Genomic DNA, 20,951 nt, shown 5'->3' on the forward strand with positions numbered 1-20,951 from the left:
GGAATCTCGTGGTCCCATGGAATTATTCGGACATTGGAGTCCCTGTTTTCCATGGGAAAAAAAAACTCTGGGAATTCCGGAAACCTCAACCCTTGGGAGCCCCAAAATTCTGGGAATTCCAATCCCACCCCAAATTCCCAAAACTTTTCTGTCTTTTTTTTTTCTTTTTTTTTCCTGGGATTTATTTCCCACCAGACATGCAAAAAAAAAAAAAAAAAAAGAAGCATTCCCAAAAATTCCCCCCCCCCCCAAAATTTCTCAAAATTGGCAGGGGAGCAGTGGGAAAATCCCAAATTCCAGCAGAATCCTGGGCAGGGGGGGGATTGATCCCAGTTTTTTTGGGATTCCCAGGACTGGGATTTTCGGGAATTCCGGGCTGTCAGGAGGTGAAGTAGGAGCTCTGCATGGAGTAGAGGCGCTCCATGGGATTCCCGGGCTCGGGCATTTTGGGAATTCTGGCATTCCCGGGGTACAGGCGCTCCAGGGCATCCCTGGGCTCGGGGATTTCAGGAATTCCAGCATTCCCGAGGATCAGCTGCTGGGAATTCTCTGTGGAGATCAAGGCCGCTCCCAAGGATCCCAGGGTGTCCCCGTCCAGCTCCTGGAAAACTCCCTCAGAGTCTGGGAAAAGGTGGGAAAAATTGGGAAAAATCAGGAAAAATTGGGAAAACCGGGATAGGGCCTGGGGATTCCCAGCCTGCCCCAGCTGAATTCCCGGAATTCCCTGCAGTTACCATAGGGCCGGAGCTCCGGGGGGGTTCCCCGGAATGTTCCGGCCTCGCTCCTGAATCCGTTGGGCTCCAGGGGCGGCGGCGGAATCCGGGAAAATGGGACCAGGATCTGATGCAGGCCTGGGAACGTCGGGAATGGCGGGATGTGGAATATCAGGATGTGAGATATCAGGATATGGGATATCGGGATGTGGGATGGGGATGTTGTGACTTCCCAATTCCTGATCCCTCCATCCCTGATCCACCCCATTCCCATTTTCCCACTCCCATTCCTGTTTTCCCACTCCATCCCCATTTTCCCACCCCATTCCCGTTTTCCCACCCCATTCCCGTCATTCCTGACCCTCCTCATCCTCATTCCCATCCCGGCCGCTCCTCCCGGGTCCTCTCCCGCCTGGAATTGCCCCTCTGGAATTCCCGAGCTGCTCCTGCTGCTGCTGCCTGCGGGCAATCTTCTTCATCTGGGAGGAAAAAACCACGGAAAAATCCCGGGAAAATCCCAGGAAAACCCCGATTCTGGAGGATGTGGGGTTGTTTTTTATCCCGGAATTCCGGGAATTCCCACCTTGGCTCGTTGGTTCTGGAACCACACCTGGACCACCCGGACCGTCAGCCCCGTCTCGGCCGCCAGCGTCTCCCGCACCTGGAAAAATCCCTCGGAATTCCGGGAAGGAGACCGGGAATGGGGGAAAATCCCTCAGAATTCGAGGAAGGAGAGCGGGAACGGGGGAAAATTCCTTTGTAATTCCAGCCCCCGATCCCGATTCCAGAACCCCATCCCAAAATCCCGAAATAATCCCGGATCAATCCTGGCCCATTCCCGGCCCATTCCCAGCATGTTCCGGAACGTTCCGGCACCTTCCGGCAGGGTTTGGAGGAGACCTCGAAGGAGGCTTTGAACGCCCGGCGCTGTTGGGAGCTCAGGATGGTTCGGGGCCGCTTGGAACGTTTGGGATCCTTCCCGCCGGCATTCCGGGAGCACCGGGAATCCCGGCCCTCCTCGTCCTCGCTCCGAGCTGTGGCCAGAAAAACAAAAAAGGAATTTTGGGGGGAAAAATCAAAATCCTTCGCTGGGACTTGGAATTCCCAGAGGATTTTGGTTTTTTGGGCTGCTCCAGGCCTCGAATTTCCAAGGAAAGGTTTGGCTGTTCCAGCCCTAAGAAATTCTCAAGAAATCTCAAACAACAACAAAAAAAAAATCCCCAAAAGTCTTTAAAAAAATTATGCAAAAGACTCCCAAAAATACTCCAAAAAAATTCCAAAATATTCCAAAAAAACCCCCTAAGGAAATAATTTTTAAAAATCACTAAGAAAAAAAAAAATTCAAAACTCCCTAAAAATACCCCCAAAAACCCAACCCCCCCCCCCCGAAAAAAATCCTCAAAAAATACCCCCAAAATTCCCAAAAAAGTACCGAAAAACCCCAGAAAAAAAATCCAAAAAAATACCCCAGAATTTCCCCCAAAATTCCAAAAGACTCCCCAAAAATCCTTTAATTTATTATTACTATTGTTATTATCGTTAATAACAATAACAATTTTTTACCTCCATCCTCGGCGGCGGGGCTGGTGGCCCCGGGCCCGGGCTCGGGCTCGGCGTGCCCGCGGCACAGGATGCGCCCGTCCCGCAGCACGAACTCGTCGCCGCTGCGGAGGCGGCGGCCGCAGGAGCCGCAGCGGAGGCAGCGCTCGTGGAAAACGCGGCCCGGGACCCGCAGGACGCGCTCCGAGCGCCCCAGCGCGCCCAGGCAGCGGCCGCAGCGCCGCGGGAACAGCCTGCGGACAGCCGGCATTTAGGGGGAAACATCCCCGGAATTGGGGGAAAAAGGCTGGGGTCTGGGGGGAAAATATCCTGGGATTTGGGGGGGGAATATCCCTGGATGTGGGGGGGGAATATCCCCAGATTTGGGGGAAAATGTCCTGGGGTTTTGGGGAAATATCCTCGGGTCTGGGGGGAAATGTCCTGGGATTCAAGGAAAATGTCCCCCAGATTTGGGGAAAAATACCCCCAGATGTGGGGGGAAAATATCGCCAGATTTGGGGGGAAAATATCCCAGGATTGGAATGGGGAAATATCCCAGGGGTTTTGGGGGAAATGTCCTGGGGTCTGGGGGGAATATCCCAGGATCTGGGGGGAAAATATTTCAGGATTTCGCAGGACAAAAACCCAGGATTTTCAGGGGAAAAAAAATGGGATTTGTGGAGGAAATCCTGAATTTGGGGAAAAAATCCTGGGATTTGGGGGAAAAAAACCCCAGGATTTGAGGGGAAAAATGGGGCTGGGGGAAGAATTTGGGGTATTAGGGGAAAAATCCTGAGGTTTGGGGGAAGAAAATGGGATTTGGGGGGAAAAGATCCTGGGATTTGGGATTTTGGGACATTTCCGCCCTTTGTATCCCAGTATTTGTGGGGGTTTGGGATGTTCCCACCAGAATTCCCAAAAAAAGGGGATTTTTCCCACATTTCCAGCCCCTTTTTGGGAATAAAGCAACCCCAAGCTCATAAAATCCCCGTCAGCTTCAATTAGTGGGAATTAAAATTCCCGGGAATTCCTGGAGAGCCTCTCCACGGTTTTTTAATATCCCCAGAATCCGCTTAAATCCCAATAATTCCCTGGGGGTTTCCATGGAAACGGGAATGTGGGAAAAGGGTGGGGGGGTGGGTTTTTTCCCAGGATTTTTTTGTTTGTTTTTTTTTTTTTTCCCCCCGGGGATTTTGGGGTTTTCCAGAGGGATTTGGGAAAGGGGAGAATCTCCACAAAAATTGGGAATGGGAATTGGGATATTGTGAAAATGGGAATGATCAAAATCCCTCTTTTCCCAGGAGAATCCCCATTTTTGGGGCCCTGGTTTTTTTGGGGGAATGACAGGATTTGGGAAAAGCTGGACATTCCAGGGAAACACCACCCAGGAAAATCCCAATTTTTGGGCCCCATTTCCCTGGAAAAGGTCAGATTTGGGAATAGCTGAACATTCCAAGCAGCTTTTCCATGGAAAAAACCCTGGAAAATCCCATTTTTGGGATCCCTTTCCCACCCCTCCCACCCACGCGGAGGAAAACTCGGGATGCGCTCCCATTTTTTGGGATTTTCCCATTTTTGGGGGATTTTCCCCCCCTGTTTTCCCCTTTCCCAGCCGCATAAAAAACACAGTGAAAAAAATAAGAAGGGATAAAAAAAAATTCCGTTTTTTTCCCCCTTTAGTGCCGGAGCTGGGAATTCTGGGAATTTTAATAACGGAGCCAGGGCTGGAAAATTTAATAACGGAGCTGATCCGATTATCCCGGATTTCTGCCGGAGCAATTTCCGCTGGAGCCAGGGGGGTCGGAGCCCCCGGCCGGAGCCGCCGCTGGAATTGGATTTTCCGGAGGTTTCCCTTCCCAGCCCCTTCTATTTTATGGGAACCCCTGAGTTTTGGGAATTTTTGGGGGAGTTCTCCCCTAAAAAATAGTTTGTTTTTTTTTTTTTTTTTTAATTTTAGGGACCGTTTTTCTACCAGATTTTGGGTTTTCTGGGGGGAAAAAAAGGGAAAAAAAAAGGGGGGGAAAACTAGGAAATTTTTGTGATTTTTTTTTTTGGTGGATTTGGGATGGTTTTCCTTAAAAGTGGGATTTTATTTTTGATTTTTCCTCCTGGATTTCTGGGGGGAAAAAAGAAGGAAAACAATGGGAAATTTTGGGGATTTATAAAAAATTTTTCCTCCTGGATTGGGTTTTTTTTTTGGGAAAAAAAGAGGGAAAAGAAGGGATTTTGGGCTGAGGTTTGGATCCATTAAAATTCCAGGCAGGAATTCCCCTCCTGATCTTATCCCACCTCAATTTCCTGTTGGGCTTTTCCAATTTCCGGCTTTTTCTGCTCATTCCGGGGGGAGGGAGAAAAAAATTGGAATAAAATAAAAAATTGGAAGAGTGGGAGTGGGGGAGGGGAGGAATTAATGAGGATTTAATGAGAGGAGCTCATTAATGATTCATTAGGGGAGGGTTAATTAAAGGTGGGGATGGGGAGAGGGGGAGAAAAGCAGGGAAAAAAATGGGAATAAAAAATGCAAATATGAATAATTTTTAAAATAGTTATTAATATTTACAGTAATTAATATTGTTATTAATCCATTGTATTTATTATCCAAATAATTATTAGCAATTATAAAAATTATTAATAATCAACAGAAGCTGGACTAATAATTAGTGCTGATAATTATTGTTACTAATGAGAGTTAGGTTTAATAATAATAGAAGGGAGGAATAGAATGGTAATAATTAATAATAATTAATAATAATCCTAATAACTTGAATCAATTATAGTTAATTAAAAATAAGAATAAATAATAAGTAGAATATAATAAAATTAAAATAATAATAGTAATAATAATAGGAGAATAATAACAGAAGGATAGTATATAATGGTACTAATGTATGATTAATAATAGCTAATAATAATTTTATTATTTTTAATTAGATAATTTAAATAACAAATAATATATAATAAGTAGAATTATTGCTATTTAATAATAATAATATGGGTAATTATTAGGAATTATTATTAATGAGAAAATAGGGAAAGATGGAAAAAACAGGGAAAATGGGAAAGGAGAAAATTGTGAATTAAAAAAGAGGAAAAGAAAGAAAAACAGAGAAAGAAAAAAATCAGGGAAAATGGGAATATCCAGCCCAGAATGGGGAAAAAACCCAGGGAATGGGTTTTAGTGAATCCCAGGAAATGAAGGGGATATGTAAATGAGGCTCCGGGAATTAATGGGATTTGGGAATTTGATGGGATTTTTAGGGAATTAATTCCATGGGATTCGTTATCCCACGGGATCCGGGAGCTGGGAAAAACAGGAATGGGGAAAGGGGGGAATGGGAATCCCAGAATTCCCAAATTTCCCCACCCAAATCCACCCCCAGCACCCTTTCCCCTCTTTTTCATCCCAAAAAATCCTAGATTTCTCCCCAGTTTCACAAATTTCCCCCTCTCCCTCAGCCCTTGGAATCCCAATTCCCAAACTCCCCAAATTTCCCAAACCTCAATCCCAAAAATCCCCAACAAAATGGGAAAAAGACCCCAAAATCCCAGGGATTTGGACATGGATCCCGATTTTTTCCAGACTTTTGCCTCTGGAATTTGCTGCTCCCCCAGGGAATTAAAGATTAACCAAACCTGGGCCCCGTTCCCAAAATTTTTCTGGGTGGGAAAGGGCACGTATCTGCTCCAATGGAGCCAAAATTCCCATTTTTAACCTTGGGAATGGCCAAAACTCCGGATTTTTAACACCTGGAATGACCAAATCCCAGATTTTTAATCCCCTGAGGGAGGAAAATTCAGATTTTTCTCCTGGTTTTTATGGCAATTTTGGGTCTGGATGCTTGGAAAAGTGAGAAAATAGGGGAAAAAAGGGGAGGACATGTGGGAATTTGGTTTTCCCGAGGATTCTCCAAATCCTGGGCCCAAATTCCCGGGGTTTTCCCAATCCATGGGGCGGGAATATCTGGGATTGGAGGTTCCTGGAATTCCTGAGGGGATCCTGATGGGAATTTGGGGATGGGGCGGGATCAGATCCCAAAAAAACCCCAAAATTCCAGGAGAAGTCTCAAAAACCTGAGAAAAAAGAGCTGGAAGAGGAGTTCGAGGCGAGTTCATCCCAAAAAATTCCGGAGGAGGAGGCCGGGAACGGCTCCAAGGGCTCGGATCCCTCCCGAATTCCCAGAAATCCGACTTCAAAGGGATTCCGAAGGGAGTTTTCCTCCCTTTTTTCTATTTTTCTTTTTTTTTTCCCCCGATTTACGGGACAGGTGCCTCTGGAAGGGGCCCTGGAAAGGGGAGAATTCCATGAAAAATCCCTTCGGATTTGGGGTTTTTGTGGGGAAAACGATCCTATCCATCCTCATCCAGTTCCCTGGGAAAAGGGAGGGGGGGGAAAGGAGGGAGAATTCCTGGAAAAATGGGAAAAATCGTGGGAAAAGCAGGGAAAAACCTTGAAAGATGGGGAAAATTAGGGGGAAAAAGGGAAGATCATGGAAAACCAGGGGAAACCCTTGAAAATGGGGAAAAAAAACAACCTCTAAAAATGTGACGGAAAACCTTGAAAAATAGGGGTGAAAACCTTGAAAAATGGGGAAAAAACTTGAAAAATGGGGATAATCGGGGGAAAAAAAGGGAAAATCAAGGAAAGCCAGGGAAAAACCTTGGAAAATGGGGGAAAACCTGGAAAATGGGGAAAATCAGGGGGAAAATTGGAAAGTAATGGAAATCCAGGGGAAAACGCTTGAAAAATTGGAAAAAAAACCCTTGAAAAATGGGGAAAATCTGGGGAAAAGGGGGAAAAAAGGGGAAAAACGGGGGAAAGAAGGGGAAAACCGGGGGGAAAAAGGGAAAATCGTGGGAGAAAAGGGGAAATCGGGGGGGAAAAAGGGGAAATCCCTGGAAACGGCGCGGGGAAGGCGGCAGGGCCGGGCCGGACTCACCGCTCGTAGTCGGGCGGGCAGAGCAGGCGGCGCTCGCGGCTGAAGCAGCGGCCCCGCAGGGCGCGGCCGCACTCGGAGCAGCGCAGGCACCGCTCGTGCCACGAGCGCTCGTTCACCCGCAGCAGGAACCGGTCCCAGATGCCGCGGCCGCAGCCCGCGCACAGCACCGGGAGCGCGGCGGGCGGGGAGCCTGGGGAACGGAGAGATTGGGGGGAAATCCGGGGAAATGGAGAGTTTGGGGAGCGGGACAGACTGGGGGGAAAATCCGGGGAAATGGAGAGTTTGAGGAACGGAGAGATTGGGGGAAATCCGGGGAAATTGAAATCCCTGGAAACGGCGCGGGGAAGGCGGCAGGGCCGGGCCGGACTCACCGCTCGTAGTCGGGCGGGCAGAGCAGGCGGCGCTCGCGGCTGAAGCAGCGGCCCCGCAGGGCGCGGCCGCACTCGGAGCAGCGCAGGCACCGCTCGTGCCACGAGCGCTCGTTCACCCGCAGCAGGAACCGGTCCCAGATGCCGCGGCCGCAGCCCGCGCACAGCACCGGGAGCGCGGCGGGCGGGGAGCCTGGGGAACGGAGAGATTGGGGGGAAATCCGGGGAAATGGAGAGTTTGGGGAGCGGGACAGACTGGGGGGAAAAACGGGGAAATGGAGAGTTTGAGGAACGGAGAGATTGGGGGGAAATCCGGGGAAATGGAGAGTTTGGGGAGCGGGACAGACTGGGGGGAAATCCTGGGAAATGGAGAGTTTGGGGAGCGGGACAGACTGGGGGGAAATCTGGGGAAATGGAGAGTCTGGGGGAACGGAGAGATTGGGGGGAAATCCTGGGAAATGGAGAGTTTGGGGAGCGGGACAGACTGGGGGGAAAAACGGGGAAATGGAGAGTTTGGGGAGCGGGAGAGACTGAGGGGGAAAAACGGGGAAATGGAGAGTCTGGGGGAACGGAGAGATTGGGGGAAAATCCTGGGAAATGGAGAGTTTGGGGAACGGAGAGACTGAGGGGAAAATCCTGGGGAAAGGGAGAGATTGGGGAAATCTGGGGAATGGAGAGTTTGGGGGGAAAAATAGGAAAATTGAGAGATTGGGGAAATGCAGGGGAATGGAGAGACTGGGGGGAACACTGGGAGAGTTTGGGGAAAATCCGGGGAAATAGGAGAGTTTGGGGGAAATCCTGGGGAATGGAGAGTTTGGGGGAAAATCTGGAAAAATCTGGGAGAAATTGGGGAAATTTGGGGGGAAAAAGAGAAATTTGGGGGAAAATTGGAAAATTTGGGAGAAATATGGAAATTTGGGGCAAAATGGGGGAAAGGGGAGGATTTAAGGAAAACAAGGGAAATTCAGGGGGAAACATGGGAGAACCCAGGAAGAACAGGGTTGGACATCAGGGAAATTCTATGCGGAGCTCCCAGAAATCCAAAGGAATATTTTTCCATGGCAAAAAGAGGAATTTGGGGGATTTTGGGAAGGAATCCAGGGGAATTGGGGATTTTTTTTTCTCACTCTGGATTTTTGGGAATTTTATTTTTCTACCTCATTTTTATCCCAACTTTCATCTCTGGCAGCTCCTCAAAGGGAAGGGAGGGAGGAAAAATTCCAATTTTTCTCTGGCAGCGCCTCCTCCTCCTCCTCCCGAGGCCATTCCCGGGTTTCTTCTGCCCGAATTCCGTGAAAAATCCGGCCCCAGATCCCAGGGATGGAGCCCAAAAGTCCCGGGAAAAATGGGAATGAGGGGAGCCCCTGATCTTGGATTTAATTTGGAATTCCAATCCCAATTTCAATTCCAAATTCCAAACCCAGCTCTAATTTGGACCCCGAAATTCCAAATTCTAATTCCCGGGGATTTTCCAAAGATTTTTATCCCGTTCCTGAGGTTTTTCCCCACATTTTTCACTCCCCCAGTCACATTTCCCCCCACTGGGGGTTAAAATTAAGGATTTAAAATCCCAATTTCTGATTAATTTAGAGGGGAAACCCGGGAATAATTAAAGAGGGAATGAGGACGAATTTTTGTGAATTTCTGGGAAAGTGGGATCAGGGAAAAATCCCCGGGAAAATCCTGGATTCCAGCCCGGGAAAGTGTAAAAAACCACGGAAATTCTGCCTAAAAAAAACCAAAACAACGAGATTGGGAAAAGGGGGGGGTTTGGAGCAGGGAAAAAACAGGAAAAAAGAGACAAACTCTGGGAAAAACGGGAAAAGGAACCCAGGAATGGGAAAAAAATCCCGAAATCGGGGATTCCCAGTGGGAATTCCAGTGATATTCCCGGTGTCATTCCCGGAATTCCGGTACTCACCGGCTCCAGGGAGCGGCGTTCCCTGCTCCCGGCAGGACGGAGCCTCCTCCGGCTTCATCCCGGTGGCTGCAGAGGAGAGGAAACGTCGGGAAAAACCAGGGAAAACCGGGGGAAAATGGGATGGGAGTGGGGGAAAACCGGGAAGGAACGGAGAGCGCAGCGGGGAGGAACCGGGAAAGCGCCGGGAGAGGAGCGGGAAGGAGAGCCGGGAGGAGACCGGGAACGGAGCGAGAGAAAATCGGGAACGGGGAGGGACAGGGAAAGCACCGGGATGGGAGTGAGGAAAAACCGGGCAAAAAACCGGGATGGGAGCGCGGGAAAGGACCGGGAAGAGCCCGGGATGGGAGCGGGAGCGGACTGAGGGGGAACCGGGCAGAAACCGGGAGCGGAGAGGAGAAAAACCGGGAAAGCGCCGAGATCGGAGCGGGAAGAGCTCCCGGGACGGGAGCGGGGGTAAAACAGGGATGAGAGCGGGATGGGAGCGGGGTAAAACCGGGAAGACCCCGGGCAGGAGAACCGGGACGCGCCGTCCCCGGTGCCGCTCCCGCGGCTCCTCCCGGCGCTCCCGAACCGCCCGGCACCGCCGCTCACCCCGCCCGTCGCGACTGTCGCGACACGGCGGCCCCGATGGGATCCCCGACGTGACCGCGGGGAACTCACCGGGACCGCGACGGCGACACCGGGACGGGGACGGCGACAACGGCGCCGCGATCGCGACAGTGGCGGCGACAGCGGGATCGCGACAGTGACACCGGGCCCGGCGCGGCCCCCCGCCCGTGCGCGCTCCCGGGGGAGGGGCGGGGGCGCGCACGGGGGAGGGGGCGAGGAAAGGGAGAGGGGGAGGGAATTCCCTTTTTTTTTTGGGAACTGCCTTTTTTTTCCCCCCAAAAAATGGGAATTCCAAAAAAAAAAAAGGGAATTCCCAAACCTGAAAAATGGGAATTCCCAAAAAAACCGGGAATTCCATCCCCAAACCCGAAGGAATTGGGGGAAATTAGGGAAATTTGGGATCCAGAAGGATTTAAGGGAAATCCAGGGGGAATTGGGAGGTACGGGGAGGACAAAACTCTCAAAATTCCCAAATCCCTGTGGGATCCGAGACCTGCCCAGAACCTGAATCCCCAAACCCAGAAAATTTCCCCTGGAAATCCAAATTAATCAGGGAAAGAAATAGGGGAGAGTTTGGAAAATGCTGATTTTTAGGGAAGATTATGGAAAATTGGGAATGGGGCTGACAAAAATTCCCAAATCCCTGCATCTCCAGAGAGTTTTACCTTAAAACCACCAAAATCCCGGGAGTCTCCCACCCCAAACCACCCAAAAATGTGGGAAAACTCCAGGGAACTTCAGAAAAAATCAGGAAAAAAAACAAATTCGCCCAAACCAGAGCAGGAATCTCCTTTTATTCCCCTAAAAAATTCCCAGTTGTTTCTGGAATTTTGTGCCACAGCCCTGCGGGGGGGGTGGGAAAATCGGGAAAATTGGGAATGGGGATCCCGGATTTTAGTGGGAAAAGGGGGATTTTTGGGCAAGGGGGCGCTTGCAGACGAAGAAGCACTCGAAGGTGCAGTGGACGTCGTTCCACTTCCCGGAGATCCAGAGGTGAGCGCAATCCTCGTTGTTCCCGCTGTCGTTGGGCTCCCCCTCCCGCCAAAACCTGGGAGAAAAATCGGGATTTGGGATGGGAAGGGCCAGGGAGGGAAAGCCCCCAATAAATTTCCCATTTTTGGGGGGGGGATTTCGCGAAAATCCCGAGATTTGGGGAGCAAAATTCCCCAAAACTCCAACACGTAGGGAGAGAAATTCTCCAAATTTTCAGGATTTGGAGGGGTTTTTGGGAGGGAATCCCCCAAAATCCCAACAATTGGACTCCACAATCCCCAAATCCCTGTTTTTGGCTCACTCTCTGCGGACAAAATTCCAAGAAAACCCCCCAAATTTGTGGGGTTTCCAAGGGGGAAAAATCCCAATTTCCCTCAAATTTGTGGGATTTTTGTGGGGGAAAAAAGCCCCAAATCCCAATTTGGGGTGGAATCCTGGGATTTTGGGGTGGAATCCTGGGATTTTGGGACCCAGGGCTCACGTGAAGGAGGATTTGTAGTCAGTGCCATCGACCCATTCCCAGTTTCCCTCGGAATTCCGGTCGGTGAGGCCGATCCAGAAGCGCTCGTTCCGCGCGCGGGACATCAGGAACTGCTGCAGGGGGGGGAAATCGGGATCATCAGGAAAATCAGGAAAATCGGGATCATTGGGGGTTTTTGGGATCAGTGAGAAAAAAGGGAAAATCAGGAAAATTGGGATAATCTGGATTGAGATCACTGGGGTTTTTGGGATCATTGGGATCAGCGGGATTGTCAGGAAAATAGGGATAATCCGGATTGGGATTAGGATCTGGATTTCGGATTTGGGATTGGGATTTGGGATTTGCTCTGGGAAGCTGACGATGATAGCGAGGTTTGCGTGGCATTTGGGAATTTCCTTTGAGGTTTGGGCTCAGGATTTGGGATTGGGATGGGGAACAGGGATGGGGAATTTTGGGATTTGGGATCACGGTGGGGATAAGGGATGGGGAATTTTGGGATCTGGGGTCAGGATGGGGATCAGGGATGGGGATTTCAGGATTTGGGATCACCTGCTCAGCGAAGCTGCCCACCACGGCCAGGTCGGCGCGGCGCTCCCGGCACCGCTCCCGCGCCCGCTCCCAGCTCATCCGTGCCAGCGAGAAATAATAACAATTCCCAGAGAAATATTCCCATTCTCGGGAATCCGCCCCGCACGGGAACACTGCAGGAACCACCCAGGGAAAGAAAAATCATCCAGATTCTGGGATTCAGGAATTCTCTCCCCCGGAATCCCCTGGGTGTTGGGATATTGGGAATATCCAGAGGGGAAAATTTCAGGGAGTGTTGGGAATTTTGGGACTTACGGAAGGAATCCCAACTGGAAAAATTCCACTCCTGTTTCTCCTGGTGGAGTTTGGAGGAAATGGAGGAAACTGGGGGGAAAAAAAAGAGGGAACAATTAGCGAAAAATCTGAATTCTGCTTTTTTGTTGGGGAATTTCCCACCCTTTGTATCCCAGGATTTGGGGATTTGGGGAATTTCCCGCCTCAGTTCCAGATGGAATTTGGGGTGGTTTTTTGGGATTGGGATGGGAATGAGGGAATTCAGGGAATTTGGGAATGAGGGAAATCAGGGAATTTGGGAATGAGGGAAATCAGGGAATTGGGGATGGAATGAGGGAATGAGGATGAAATTCCAGGATTTGGGATGGACAGAGGGGGAGTCCCCCTATGCAGAACTGGGGAATTATAGGGAAATTTGGGATTTGGGATGGGAATCCAGGGAATTCCAGGAATTGGGATGGATGGGAACAGAGAGGGGGGAATCGAGGGAATTGAAGGATTTGGGACCTCAGGGAATTGGGGGTATTTAAGGATTTGGGACCTCAGCAAATTGGGATGGACGGGAATTCAGGCGAATTTCCTGGCCGGGATTCCAGGAACGCCAAGGAATTCCGGGATTTGGGGTGGCCGTAGCGGGGGCTCCGGATCAGGGGCTTTGGGAACGTTTGGGGTGCCCCCACCTCTGGCCAGCGCCAGGGCGCTGAGGCCCAGCAGGAGCAGCGAGGAGAGCGCCAGGCTCAGGTACACGGCCTGGAAGGAGCAGAGCCGCGCTGGGAGCGCCCTGCCGCCTGGAAAATGGGGGGAAAAAACGGGAAATTGGGAAAAATCGGGGTGAAATGGGAAACTGGGGAGAAAATGAGGAGAAAATGGGGGGAAATGGGGGGAAACGGGGAAAAACGGGGGGAAATGGGAATAAAATGGGGAGAAATTCTGAGAAACGGAGGGAAACAGATAAAATTGGGAGAAATGGGGATAAAATGGGAAAGAAATGGGATAAAAGGGGGGGAAATCAGGGGAAAATGGGGGAAATGGGAAATAAAGGGATAAAACAGGGAAAACAGGGGGAAATGGGAGGAAATTGGATGAAACTGACATAAAATGGGGGGAAATGGGGAAAACCAAATAGATCCAGGGGTAATCCAACAAATTCAGGGGAAAATGGAGGGGAAATGAAAAGAAATCCAGGGAAACTTTGGGAAAATCCAGGAAAATGGAGGGAAAATGCAGGGAAAAATCCTGAGAAAAATTCAAGGAAAATGAAGGGAAAATTCAGGGGAAATGCAAGGAAAATCCCTCCCTGCTCTTCCCAGGATTTCCCCCCAGCTTTTCCCACTCTATTTGTCCAGGGGTTAATCAATAACTGGGAATGCTCCGAGTTTGCCTCTAGGAAGGGAAAATTTGGGAATAATTCCCAGGGTTTGGGCTTCTTTTATTGGGATTCTTTTGGGAATTATTCAGGGATTCGTTCCTGATTAATTCCCGAATTATTTTATTTGGAATAATTTCTTCCAATGATTACTTCAGGAATTATTTAAGGAATTTTTGGGGGGAATTATTGGGGAATTATTCGTGGAATTATTTTTTAATAATTTCACAATTATTTCTGGGATTCTTTTGGGATTCCCAGGAATTTGAAGCTCCCAGGAGCAGAATTTTTGGGATTATCCAAATTCCCTGATCAGGGGAGGAAAAGGGAAGGAAAAGCCCTTGGAAAAACCCTTGGAAAAGCAAGAAAAATCCAGGAATTCCACCTGGGAAGAGGCGCAGGTCATCCTGGAGCTCCTCCTCGTCCATCCTGGGATTGTTGGGGGGATTTTTTTTGATTTTCTGGATCAGAGGCCACAGGGGCACACCGGGGATGATCCTGGGATTGTTTCAGTTCCTCCTTCCTCTCCAGAGGGTTAAAATTTAATCCAAGAATTTTTTGGGGCTGGATTTTTGGGCTTGGAGCCAATTCCCGAGAGTTGCAGGGTTTTTTATTCTCCTTCATCCGAGGATTTTTTGGGATTTCTAGCGGGTTTTTAATTATTAAGTGGATTTTTTAGGGTTTTTTGGGGGGGGATTTCCGTGGACATTTGTGGGATTTTCATGGATTTTTGTGAGGCTTTAATTGATTTTTATGGATTGTTCTGATTCTTTTTTTAGTACTAGGGCAATTTAAAAAATTTTAATGGATTCCTTGGATCTTGATGGGTTAGTTTTTGGGTTGCAGGGCATTTAAAATCTTTTCTGGATTAAAAAAAAAAAAGGTAAATTTTTGTGTATTTGTGGGGATTTTTAAATTTATTTTGAGGATTTTGGGCAATGTTTCTTTGAATTTCAGAGATTTTGGCAAATTTTTATTTGAATTTTGGTGGCTGCTGGGGGCATTTTTTTTTAATTTTCAAGGATTTTCCTTCTCCCTTTGAATCAAAAACACAAATACGGAAAGAAAGCGAGCCTGGGAAATCTGAACAATCCCAAAAAAACTTAGATTTGGGAACCAATCCCGCAATTCCGAGGTCACAAAGACCTGGATTTCATCACCAGGGCCAAATTCCGGCCGAATTTTTGCCAAAATTCCCGAGGATTTGGGGTCAAAACGGGCCACAATGGCAGTAGGGCCCTGAGGAGCGGCGGAAAGGGTGGGAAAAAAGGGCGGGAAGAAGGTGGGGAAAGGGCAGGAAAAAGGCGACGCCGGGGTAGTGCTGGGCGCCGTTCCTCCCTTGCCAGTCCCCGTTGTCCCCAGTGGCTCCTCGGAGCCCCCCAGGGAACCCAAAGACCCCCCCCCAGTAACTCTCAGTAGCTCCCAGTAACCCCCAGTACACACCCGCGGGGGGAACCAGGCCGCTCCTGCCGCCATCTTGGCCGTTGCTAACAACAAACGCCGTTGCCAGGCAACGCTTCAGGTAACCGGCGTCGGCGTGACGTCACGTCCCATACACAACGATGTCAGTTCCGGGCCCAGCACCACGGCGGCCTGGAGGCGCCTGGTGGGTTCTGGAGGCACCGGCATCGCTCAGGAAATACTGGGACGCCTCTCAGGGGTCCAGGGGAGGCTCCGGAGGTCCCGGGGGAGGCTTCGCAACCCCTTCCCCCTCCCCCACCAAATCCACCAACCCACCCCCCGTTGGCCTTAATTCCTACTGCCGATGAGATCCAGGACGGTGATGAACGACCAGGAGCGGCTGACGCGTCCGCTCGGTGTCCCCCGGTTCTCCCGGTGTTCCCCGTTTTCCTCCCCAACTCCGGTTCCCCCCCTCCCATCCCCTCTGTGACCAAACCGGCGCCACGCTGAGGATTTGAACCGTCCGCTCGCGTTCTGGAGCGTTGAATTTACTGATAATAAAGCTGCTTTTGAAGTCACGGTTATTTCCTGTTACTCCCGGTGGGACCGGGAGGACCTAAGCAGAAACAGTGGCGGCGCCACTGCGTCTTTGCGTTCCGGTTAAGTTTGTTCGCCCACGGCCACCGTACCTCCTTTCCCGCTCGCTTCTCGACTTCACCCTTTGCATGATTGACGTATGGTGTCCCTAATAGAATTGCGCGGCGAAGGCCGCCGCCTCTCTGTCGACCAATGGAAGTGCGAGCAGGGCGGGTTTGCCCGCCCCCTCCGCGCGCCGGTGTGGGCGGGCCGCGCAGGGCGGGCAGAGGGAAGGGAAGATGGCGGAGGAGGAGAAGCTGCCCGCGGGGTGGGAGAAGCGCATGAGCCGCAGCTCCGGTAAGGGCCTGAGGGCGGGGGGCTACCGGGGGAGGGCTCGGGGAAGGAGCGGCGGGGATGGGGGAGGTGGGAAAGGGGGGGGTGGCGGGGTTGAGCTTTGGAGGCGATGAGGGGGCGTGGGGGGGGGGGCGGTGCGTGAGGAGAATTTTTTGGTGGGGGGCTCCGAATTGAGAGGGGGGTCTTGTGGGGGTAATCGCCTCAGGGAGAGGGAGTCACTCTCGTGAGGGAAATTTGGGTGGGGGGCCCCAGTTCAGGGGGTTCTGAAGGGGGTCTTCACCTCAGGGAAGGGGGGGCACCTCCGTGAGGGAACTTTCGAGGGGACGTCAACTCCGTGACAGGAATCTGAGGGAAATCTCCCTCGTGAGGGGAATTTGCGGGGGGAGTTCGTCGCCTCAGGGAAGGAGGGACCCCCAGTTGAGGATTTGGGTGGGGGGGGTCACTCCCCAGCAGGAAGGGGCTCAAAACTGGGGAGTTTTTTCGGGGGTCAGAAGTTGTTGTTTTGGGGCAGAAGTTGATTTTTGGGGTCCAAACTTGGTTCTGGGTATCAGGACCTTGGAGTTTGAGGTCTATAATTTGGGGTTTGGTGAGTTGATCACTGATGAATAACCAATGATTGATCAATATCCCCTAGAAAGGGTGTACTACTTCAATCACCTGATGGTGGGGTCAGTCCTGGGGTCTATAATCTGGTTTTTGTATCTTTAAGCTGTTTTTTCGCTGCCAGTCTCTAACCAATCAGTGATCAATAGACAATAATTGATCAGTAACTCTGTGAGATGGTTTTACTGCTTCAGCCACTTGATGAACACGAGTCTGTGGTGTGGATTTTTGGGGTCTTTAATCTGGTTTTTGGGTTCCATAACCTCCATGTTCAGCATCAATTAGTAACTAATCACTGATCAATAACTGATATTTGATCAATAGCTCCCTAGGGAGGCTGTACTATTTCAACCACCAGACAAACGCCAGCCAGCAGGATTATTGAGCTGGAATTTGATGTGAATAACCTGTTTTTTCAGTGTAAATCAATACCTGATCACCAATCGATAACCAATAGCTGATCAATAACCCCATAGGACGTGTGTACTACTTCAACCATCTGGTGAACACGAGTCAGCAGGGTCAATATTGGGGCTTGCAAGAGGGGTTTTGGTGCTGATAGCCAGGTTTTGTGATAACAATCAGTAAGCAATAAGTAATCGATAACCAATAGCTGATCAATAACCCCATAGGACGCACGTACTACTTCAACCACCTAGTGAATATGAGTCAGGGGGGTCAAGACTGGGGCCTGTAAGAGGGGTGTTGGTGCCAATAACCAGGATTTTTGATGCCAGTCAGTAACCGATCAATAAACAATAACCAATAAGTGATCAATAACTGATCAATACCCCCTCAGGCCGGGTGTATTACTTTAACCACCTGACGAACGCCAGCCAATGGGAGCGGCCGAGCGGGGGCGCGCGGGCGGAGCCGGGCCGCGTGCGCTGCTCGCACCTGCTGGTCAAGCACAACCAATCGCGGCGGCCGAGCAGCTGGAGGCAGGAGCGCATCACCCGCTCCAAGGAGGAGGCGCTGGAGCTCATCAACGGCGAGTGCTGGGGATTCCTGGGAATGCTGGGGAAAAAAACCCTGGGAATGGTGATTTTGGGGAAAAAAAAAAAAAGGTGGGAATGGTGATTTTTTTTTTTTTTTTTTTTTTTTTTAAGAAAACCTGCAGGGATGTTTGTTTGGGGTGGTTTTGAGGATGTGTTGGGGCTGTGTCTCCTTTCCTGTGGAATTTGCGGCATCCAGGGAATTTTGGGAGTGGTTTTGATCCCTAAATTTGGGGTTTTTGGTTTTTCCCTTTTTTTTTTCCAGGTTACATCCAGAAGATCAAATCAGGAGAGGAGGATTTTGAATCTTTGGCTTCGCAGTTCAGCGACTGCAGCTCAGCCAAGGCTGGGGGGGATCTGGGAGCATTCGGGAGAGGTGAGGGATTCATCCCAAAAAAACTCCAAATCCCTCAATTCCAGGGGATTCATCCGCAAAAAAACCCCCAAATCCCTCAGTTCCACAGGAAACCCAAATCCATAGGTTTTTAGGGATTTATCCCCCCAAAAACCCCAAATCCCCCATAATTCCAACTGAAATCAACTCTCCCCCTTCAAATCCCTGAGTTTTCTTTGGGAAACGCCCCAAATCCCAAATGTTTTATGAAATTTTGGGTGGTACTACCTCTTTTTTTAGGTTGAAACCTCCCAAAATGTGGGGTTTTTTTCCCTTTATGACACAAAATTCCATCTGGCATCGATCCAGCAGGATAAACTCCTGGAATCAATCCCCCCCTACCCCTTCCAAATCCCAGGGTTTTCTTTGGGAAGCGCCCCGGATCCCAGTTTTTTTAATGGAATTTCGGGTTGCAGGGCAGATGCAGTTGTTTTCCTCGGGAAGCACCCCGGATCCCAATTTTTTTTTTGTGGAATTTCGGGTTGCAGGGCAGATGCAGAAGCCGTTCGAGGACGCCTCGTTCGCGCTGCGGGCCGGTGAGATGAGCGGCCCCGTGTTCACGGAATCCGGGATCCACATCATCCTCCGCACGGAGTGAAGTGCCTTGGGAGGGTGGGGCCTCCCGGGAATCCCGTGGGAATGGGCGGGAATCCACGGGGAGCCCGTGGGGATCCGCGGGAATCTATGGAGGCCCTCAGGAATCCATGGGGAAGCCACGGGAATTCGCAGAAATCCTGGGGGATCCGTGGAGGTCTGTTGGGATCTGTAGAAATCTGTTAACGCTGCAGGAAGCCATGGGAATTCTCAGGAACCCACGGGAATCCACAGGAAATCCACGTGAGTCCGTGGGAATCCTCAGGAAATCCATGGGAATCTATGGAGATCCATGGGAATTCACAGGAATTCATGGAAGTCCATGGAGATCCATGGGAGTCTATGGGAATCCTCAGGAATTCACGGGAACTCACGGAAATCCTCAGGAATTGATGGGAAACTATGGAAATCCTCAGGAATCCATGGGAATTTATGGAGGTCCATGGGAATCCTCAGGAATCCACAGGAAATCCATGGAATCCACGGGAATCCACAGAAATCCATGGGAATCCCGCCCCGCACTTCCCACCAACTCCAGATCCCACAACTCCTCCATTATTCCCTCCTGGGTGGGAGCAAAACCAGAGAATTCCTGCGGTTTTTGGGAATGTTGGGTCGGCCGGAGCCGGCTCCTGGTGGTCCCACGGTGGTGGCGGTGACAATGGCAACAATGGCGATGGCCAGCAGTGACAGTGACAGCAAGGACAATGACAATGACCAACAGTAGTGATGGTGATGATGACCATGACCAGCGACCAACAAAGGTGACAATGACCAATGGTGGTGACAATGCCCAGTGAAGGTGACAATGACCAACGATGGTGACCATGACCATGAGCAACAACCAACAAAGGTGACAATGACACCAGTGACAATGAAACCAATGACAGTGACACTGATGACGACTACACCGATGACTATGACACTGATGATGACGCCACCACCGAAGGTGCTGTGGCCAGTGCCAGGCCAGGCCCCTCCCCAACCCCCTGCATGTTTATTTAACTCATTCCTGCTCTTTTCTCCCCAAAAAACGCCCCCGATCCGAAGGCTCCGCTTGATTAAAGCCATTAATTAATAATTACTTGTTAATAAATAGCAAAGATGAGGCAGCTCCCATGGGGTCCTTCCACAACGTCCGTCCGGATTATACTGGGAATTTCCCGGCACCATCGCTTGGACTTCAAAAAAACCACTGGATTTTTGGGGTAAATTCACAGGAAATTGGGAAAAAGTGGCTGGAGTTCCGTTTTCCCGCCCTTTCGGAGCCACAGGTTTTCAGTTTGGGGTTAAAAAAAGTTGGATTTGGGGAGGTTTTTTCCGAGACTTTTCAGTTCTGCTGTTGTTTCTGCTTTGTTCAGTGGGAAAAAAACAGGAAAAATCCCAAAAATCCCAGCTTGGATCCGTGCAAAAATTCCCAAAAAAGCTGTAAAGCCCCAGCTCTTTTCCTGCAGAAATAAATCCCCCTCCAGTGGAATTTCTGGTAATTCTGGGTCTTTTTTTCTCCCTCTTTTTTTTTTTTTTTTTTTTTTTAATAAATTGGAATTTTTTTTGTTTGGGTTTTTTTTTTTTTTTTTTTTTTTTTGGTGGGATTTGGAGCTTAAAATGGATGGAAAACAGGCTAAAATTGGGAATTTTGGGATTTATTTAATAGGAAAATGGGATTTATTAGTAGGATATAATTGGATTTTTTAATAGGGAAAAACTGAATTTATTTCATAGGGAATATGGGATTTATTAATAAGAAATATGAGGTTAATGGGAAATATGGGATTTATCAATAGGGAATATAGGATTTAATGAATAGGGAATGGATTTATTTAATGGGGAATATGGGATTTAGTTAATGGGGGATGTAGGGGGTGGTTCCAGGGGATACTGGAGATCCCCTTAAAATTCCCCCAAATCGCCCTAAAATCCCCAAACTCCCCATAAATCCCAAAAACCAAATCCCCCAAATCCCTAAACCCCCCTGCCAAAAAACCACAAATACCTTTTAAATTCCCCCAAATTCTCCCCAAAATCCTCCCTAATCCAAAAAACCCTCCAGATCAAAGGGATTTGGGGGGAATTTAGGGGGATTTGGGGTTTTTGGGAGGGCAATTTTAGGTTGGGGGGCGTGGGGCAGAATTTGGGGGGATTTGGGGTTTTTTAGGGGTTTTGGGTTTTTTTGGGAAGGGGTTAAGGGGATTGGGGAGGATTTGGGGTTTTTGGCGAGGAGGATTTCAGAGTGGGGGGTGTGGAACAGATTTGGGGGAGTTTTTAGGTGATTCCGGGGAGTTTTG

General features: G+C 49.7%; 3 protein-coding genes and 1 long non-coding RNA gene across 6 annotated transcripts; 2 read left to right on the top strand and 2 right to left on the bottom strand.

The window, feature by feature from the left end:
• Positions 1-87: 87 nt before the first annotated feature.
• Positions 88-10,245, bottom strand: LOC134432995 (LIM homeobox transcription factor 1-alpha-like). Its single transcript, XM_063181871.1, is given in 9 exon segments — positions 88-621; positions 735-1,105; positions 1,107-1,192; positions 1,297-1,374; positions 1,590-1,747; positions 2,277-2,506; positions 7,190-7,441; positions 7,561-7,750; positions 9,479-10,245. Coding segments are annotated over 9 exon segments (1,665 nt in total). The 5' UTR covers positions 9,537-10,245; the 3' UTR covers positions 88-379.
• LOC134433045 (uncharacterized) lies at positions 3,429-4,198 on the top strand. Its single transcript, XR_010031475.1, has 2 exons — positions 3,429-3,678; positions 3,933-4,198. It is a non-coding gene; the product is annotated as an uncharacterized LOC134433045 (long non-coding RNA).
• Positions 10,246-10,851: 606 nt separating the features above from the next.
• Positions 10,852-14,442, bottom strand: LOC134433030 (hepatic lectin-like). Of its 3 annotated transcripts, none has more exons than XM_063181919.1 (6): positions 14,135-14,442; positions 13,064-13,171; positions 12,405-12,473; positions 12,111-12,262; positions 11,562-11,671; positions 10,852-11,135 (listed from the first exon to the last, which is right to left on the bottom strand). In XM_063181919.1, the coding sequence occupies exons 1-6, from the start codon at positions 14,175-14,177 to the stop codon at positions 10,982-10,984; spliced, it is 636 nt and encodes a 211-aa protein (XP_063037989.1). In that variant the 5' UTR covers positions 14,178-14,442; the 3' UTR covers positions 10,852-10,981. The 3 variants fall into 3 exon arrangements, with proteins under 3 accessions (XP_063037989.1, XP_063037988.1, XP_063037990.1); XM_063181918.1 differs by having other exon boundaries at positions 11,562-11,674; positions 14,135-14,440; XM_063181920.1 differs by lacking the exon at positions 13,064-13,171 and having other exon boundaries at positions 11,562-11,674; positions 14,135-14,435.
• A 1,563-nt stretch (positions 14,443-16,005) lies between these two features.
• Positions 16,006-20,143, top strand: PIN1 (peptidylprolyl cis/trans isomerase, NIMA-interacting 1). Its single transcript, XM_063181923.1, has 4 exons — positions 16,006-16,083; positions 17,483-17,674; positions 17,944-18,054; positions 18,561-20,143. Exons 1-4 carry the CDS (start codon positions 16,026-16,028, stop codon positions 18,668-18,670), a joined length of 471 nt encoding a protein of 156 aa, XP_063037993.1. The 5' UTR covers positions 16,006-16,025; the 3' UTR covers positions 18,671-20,143.
• The last annotated feature ends 808 nt before the right edge of the window (positions 20,144-20,951 follow it).

Source organism: Melospiza melodia (genome assembly GCF_035770615.1).
Source record: "Melospiza melodia melodia isolate bMelMel2 chromosome 17 unlocalized genomic scaffold, bMelMel2.pri SUPER_17_unloc_1, whole genome shotgun sequence".
Classification (NCBI taxonomy): Eukaryota; Metazoa; Chordata; class Aves; order Passeriformes; family Passerellidae; genus Melospiza; species Melospiza melodia.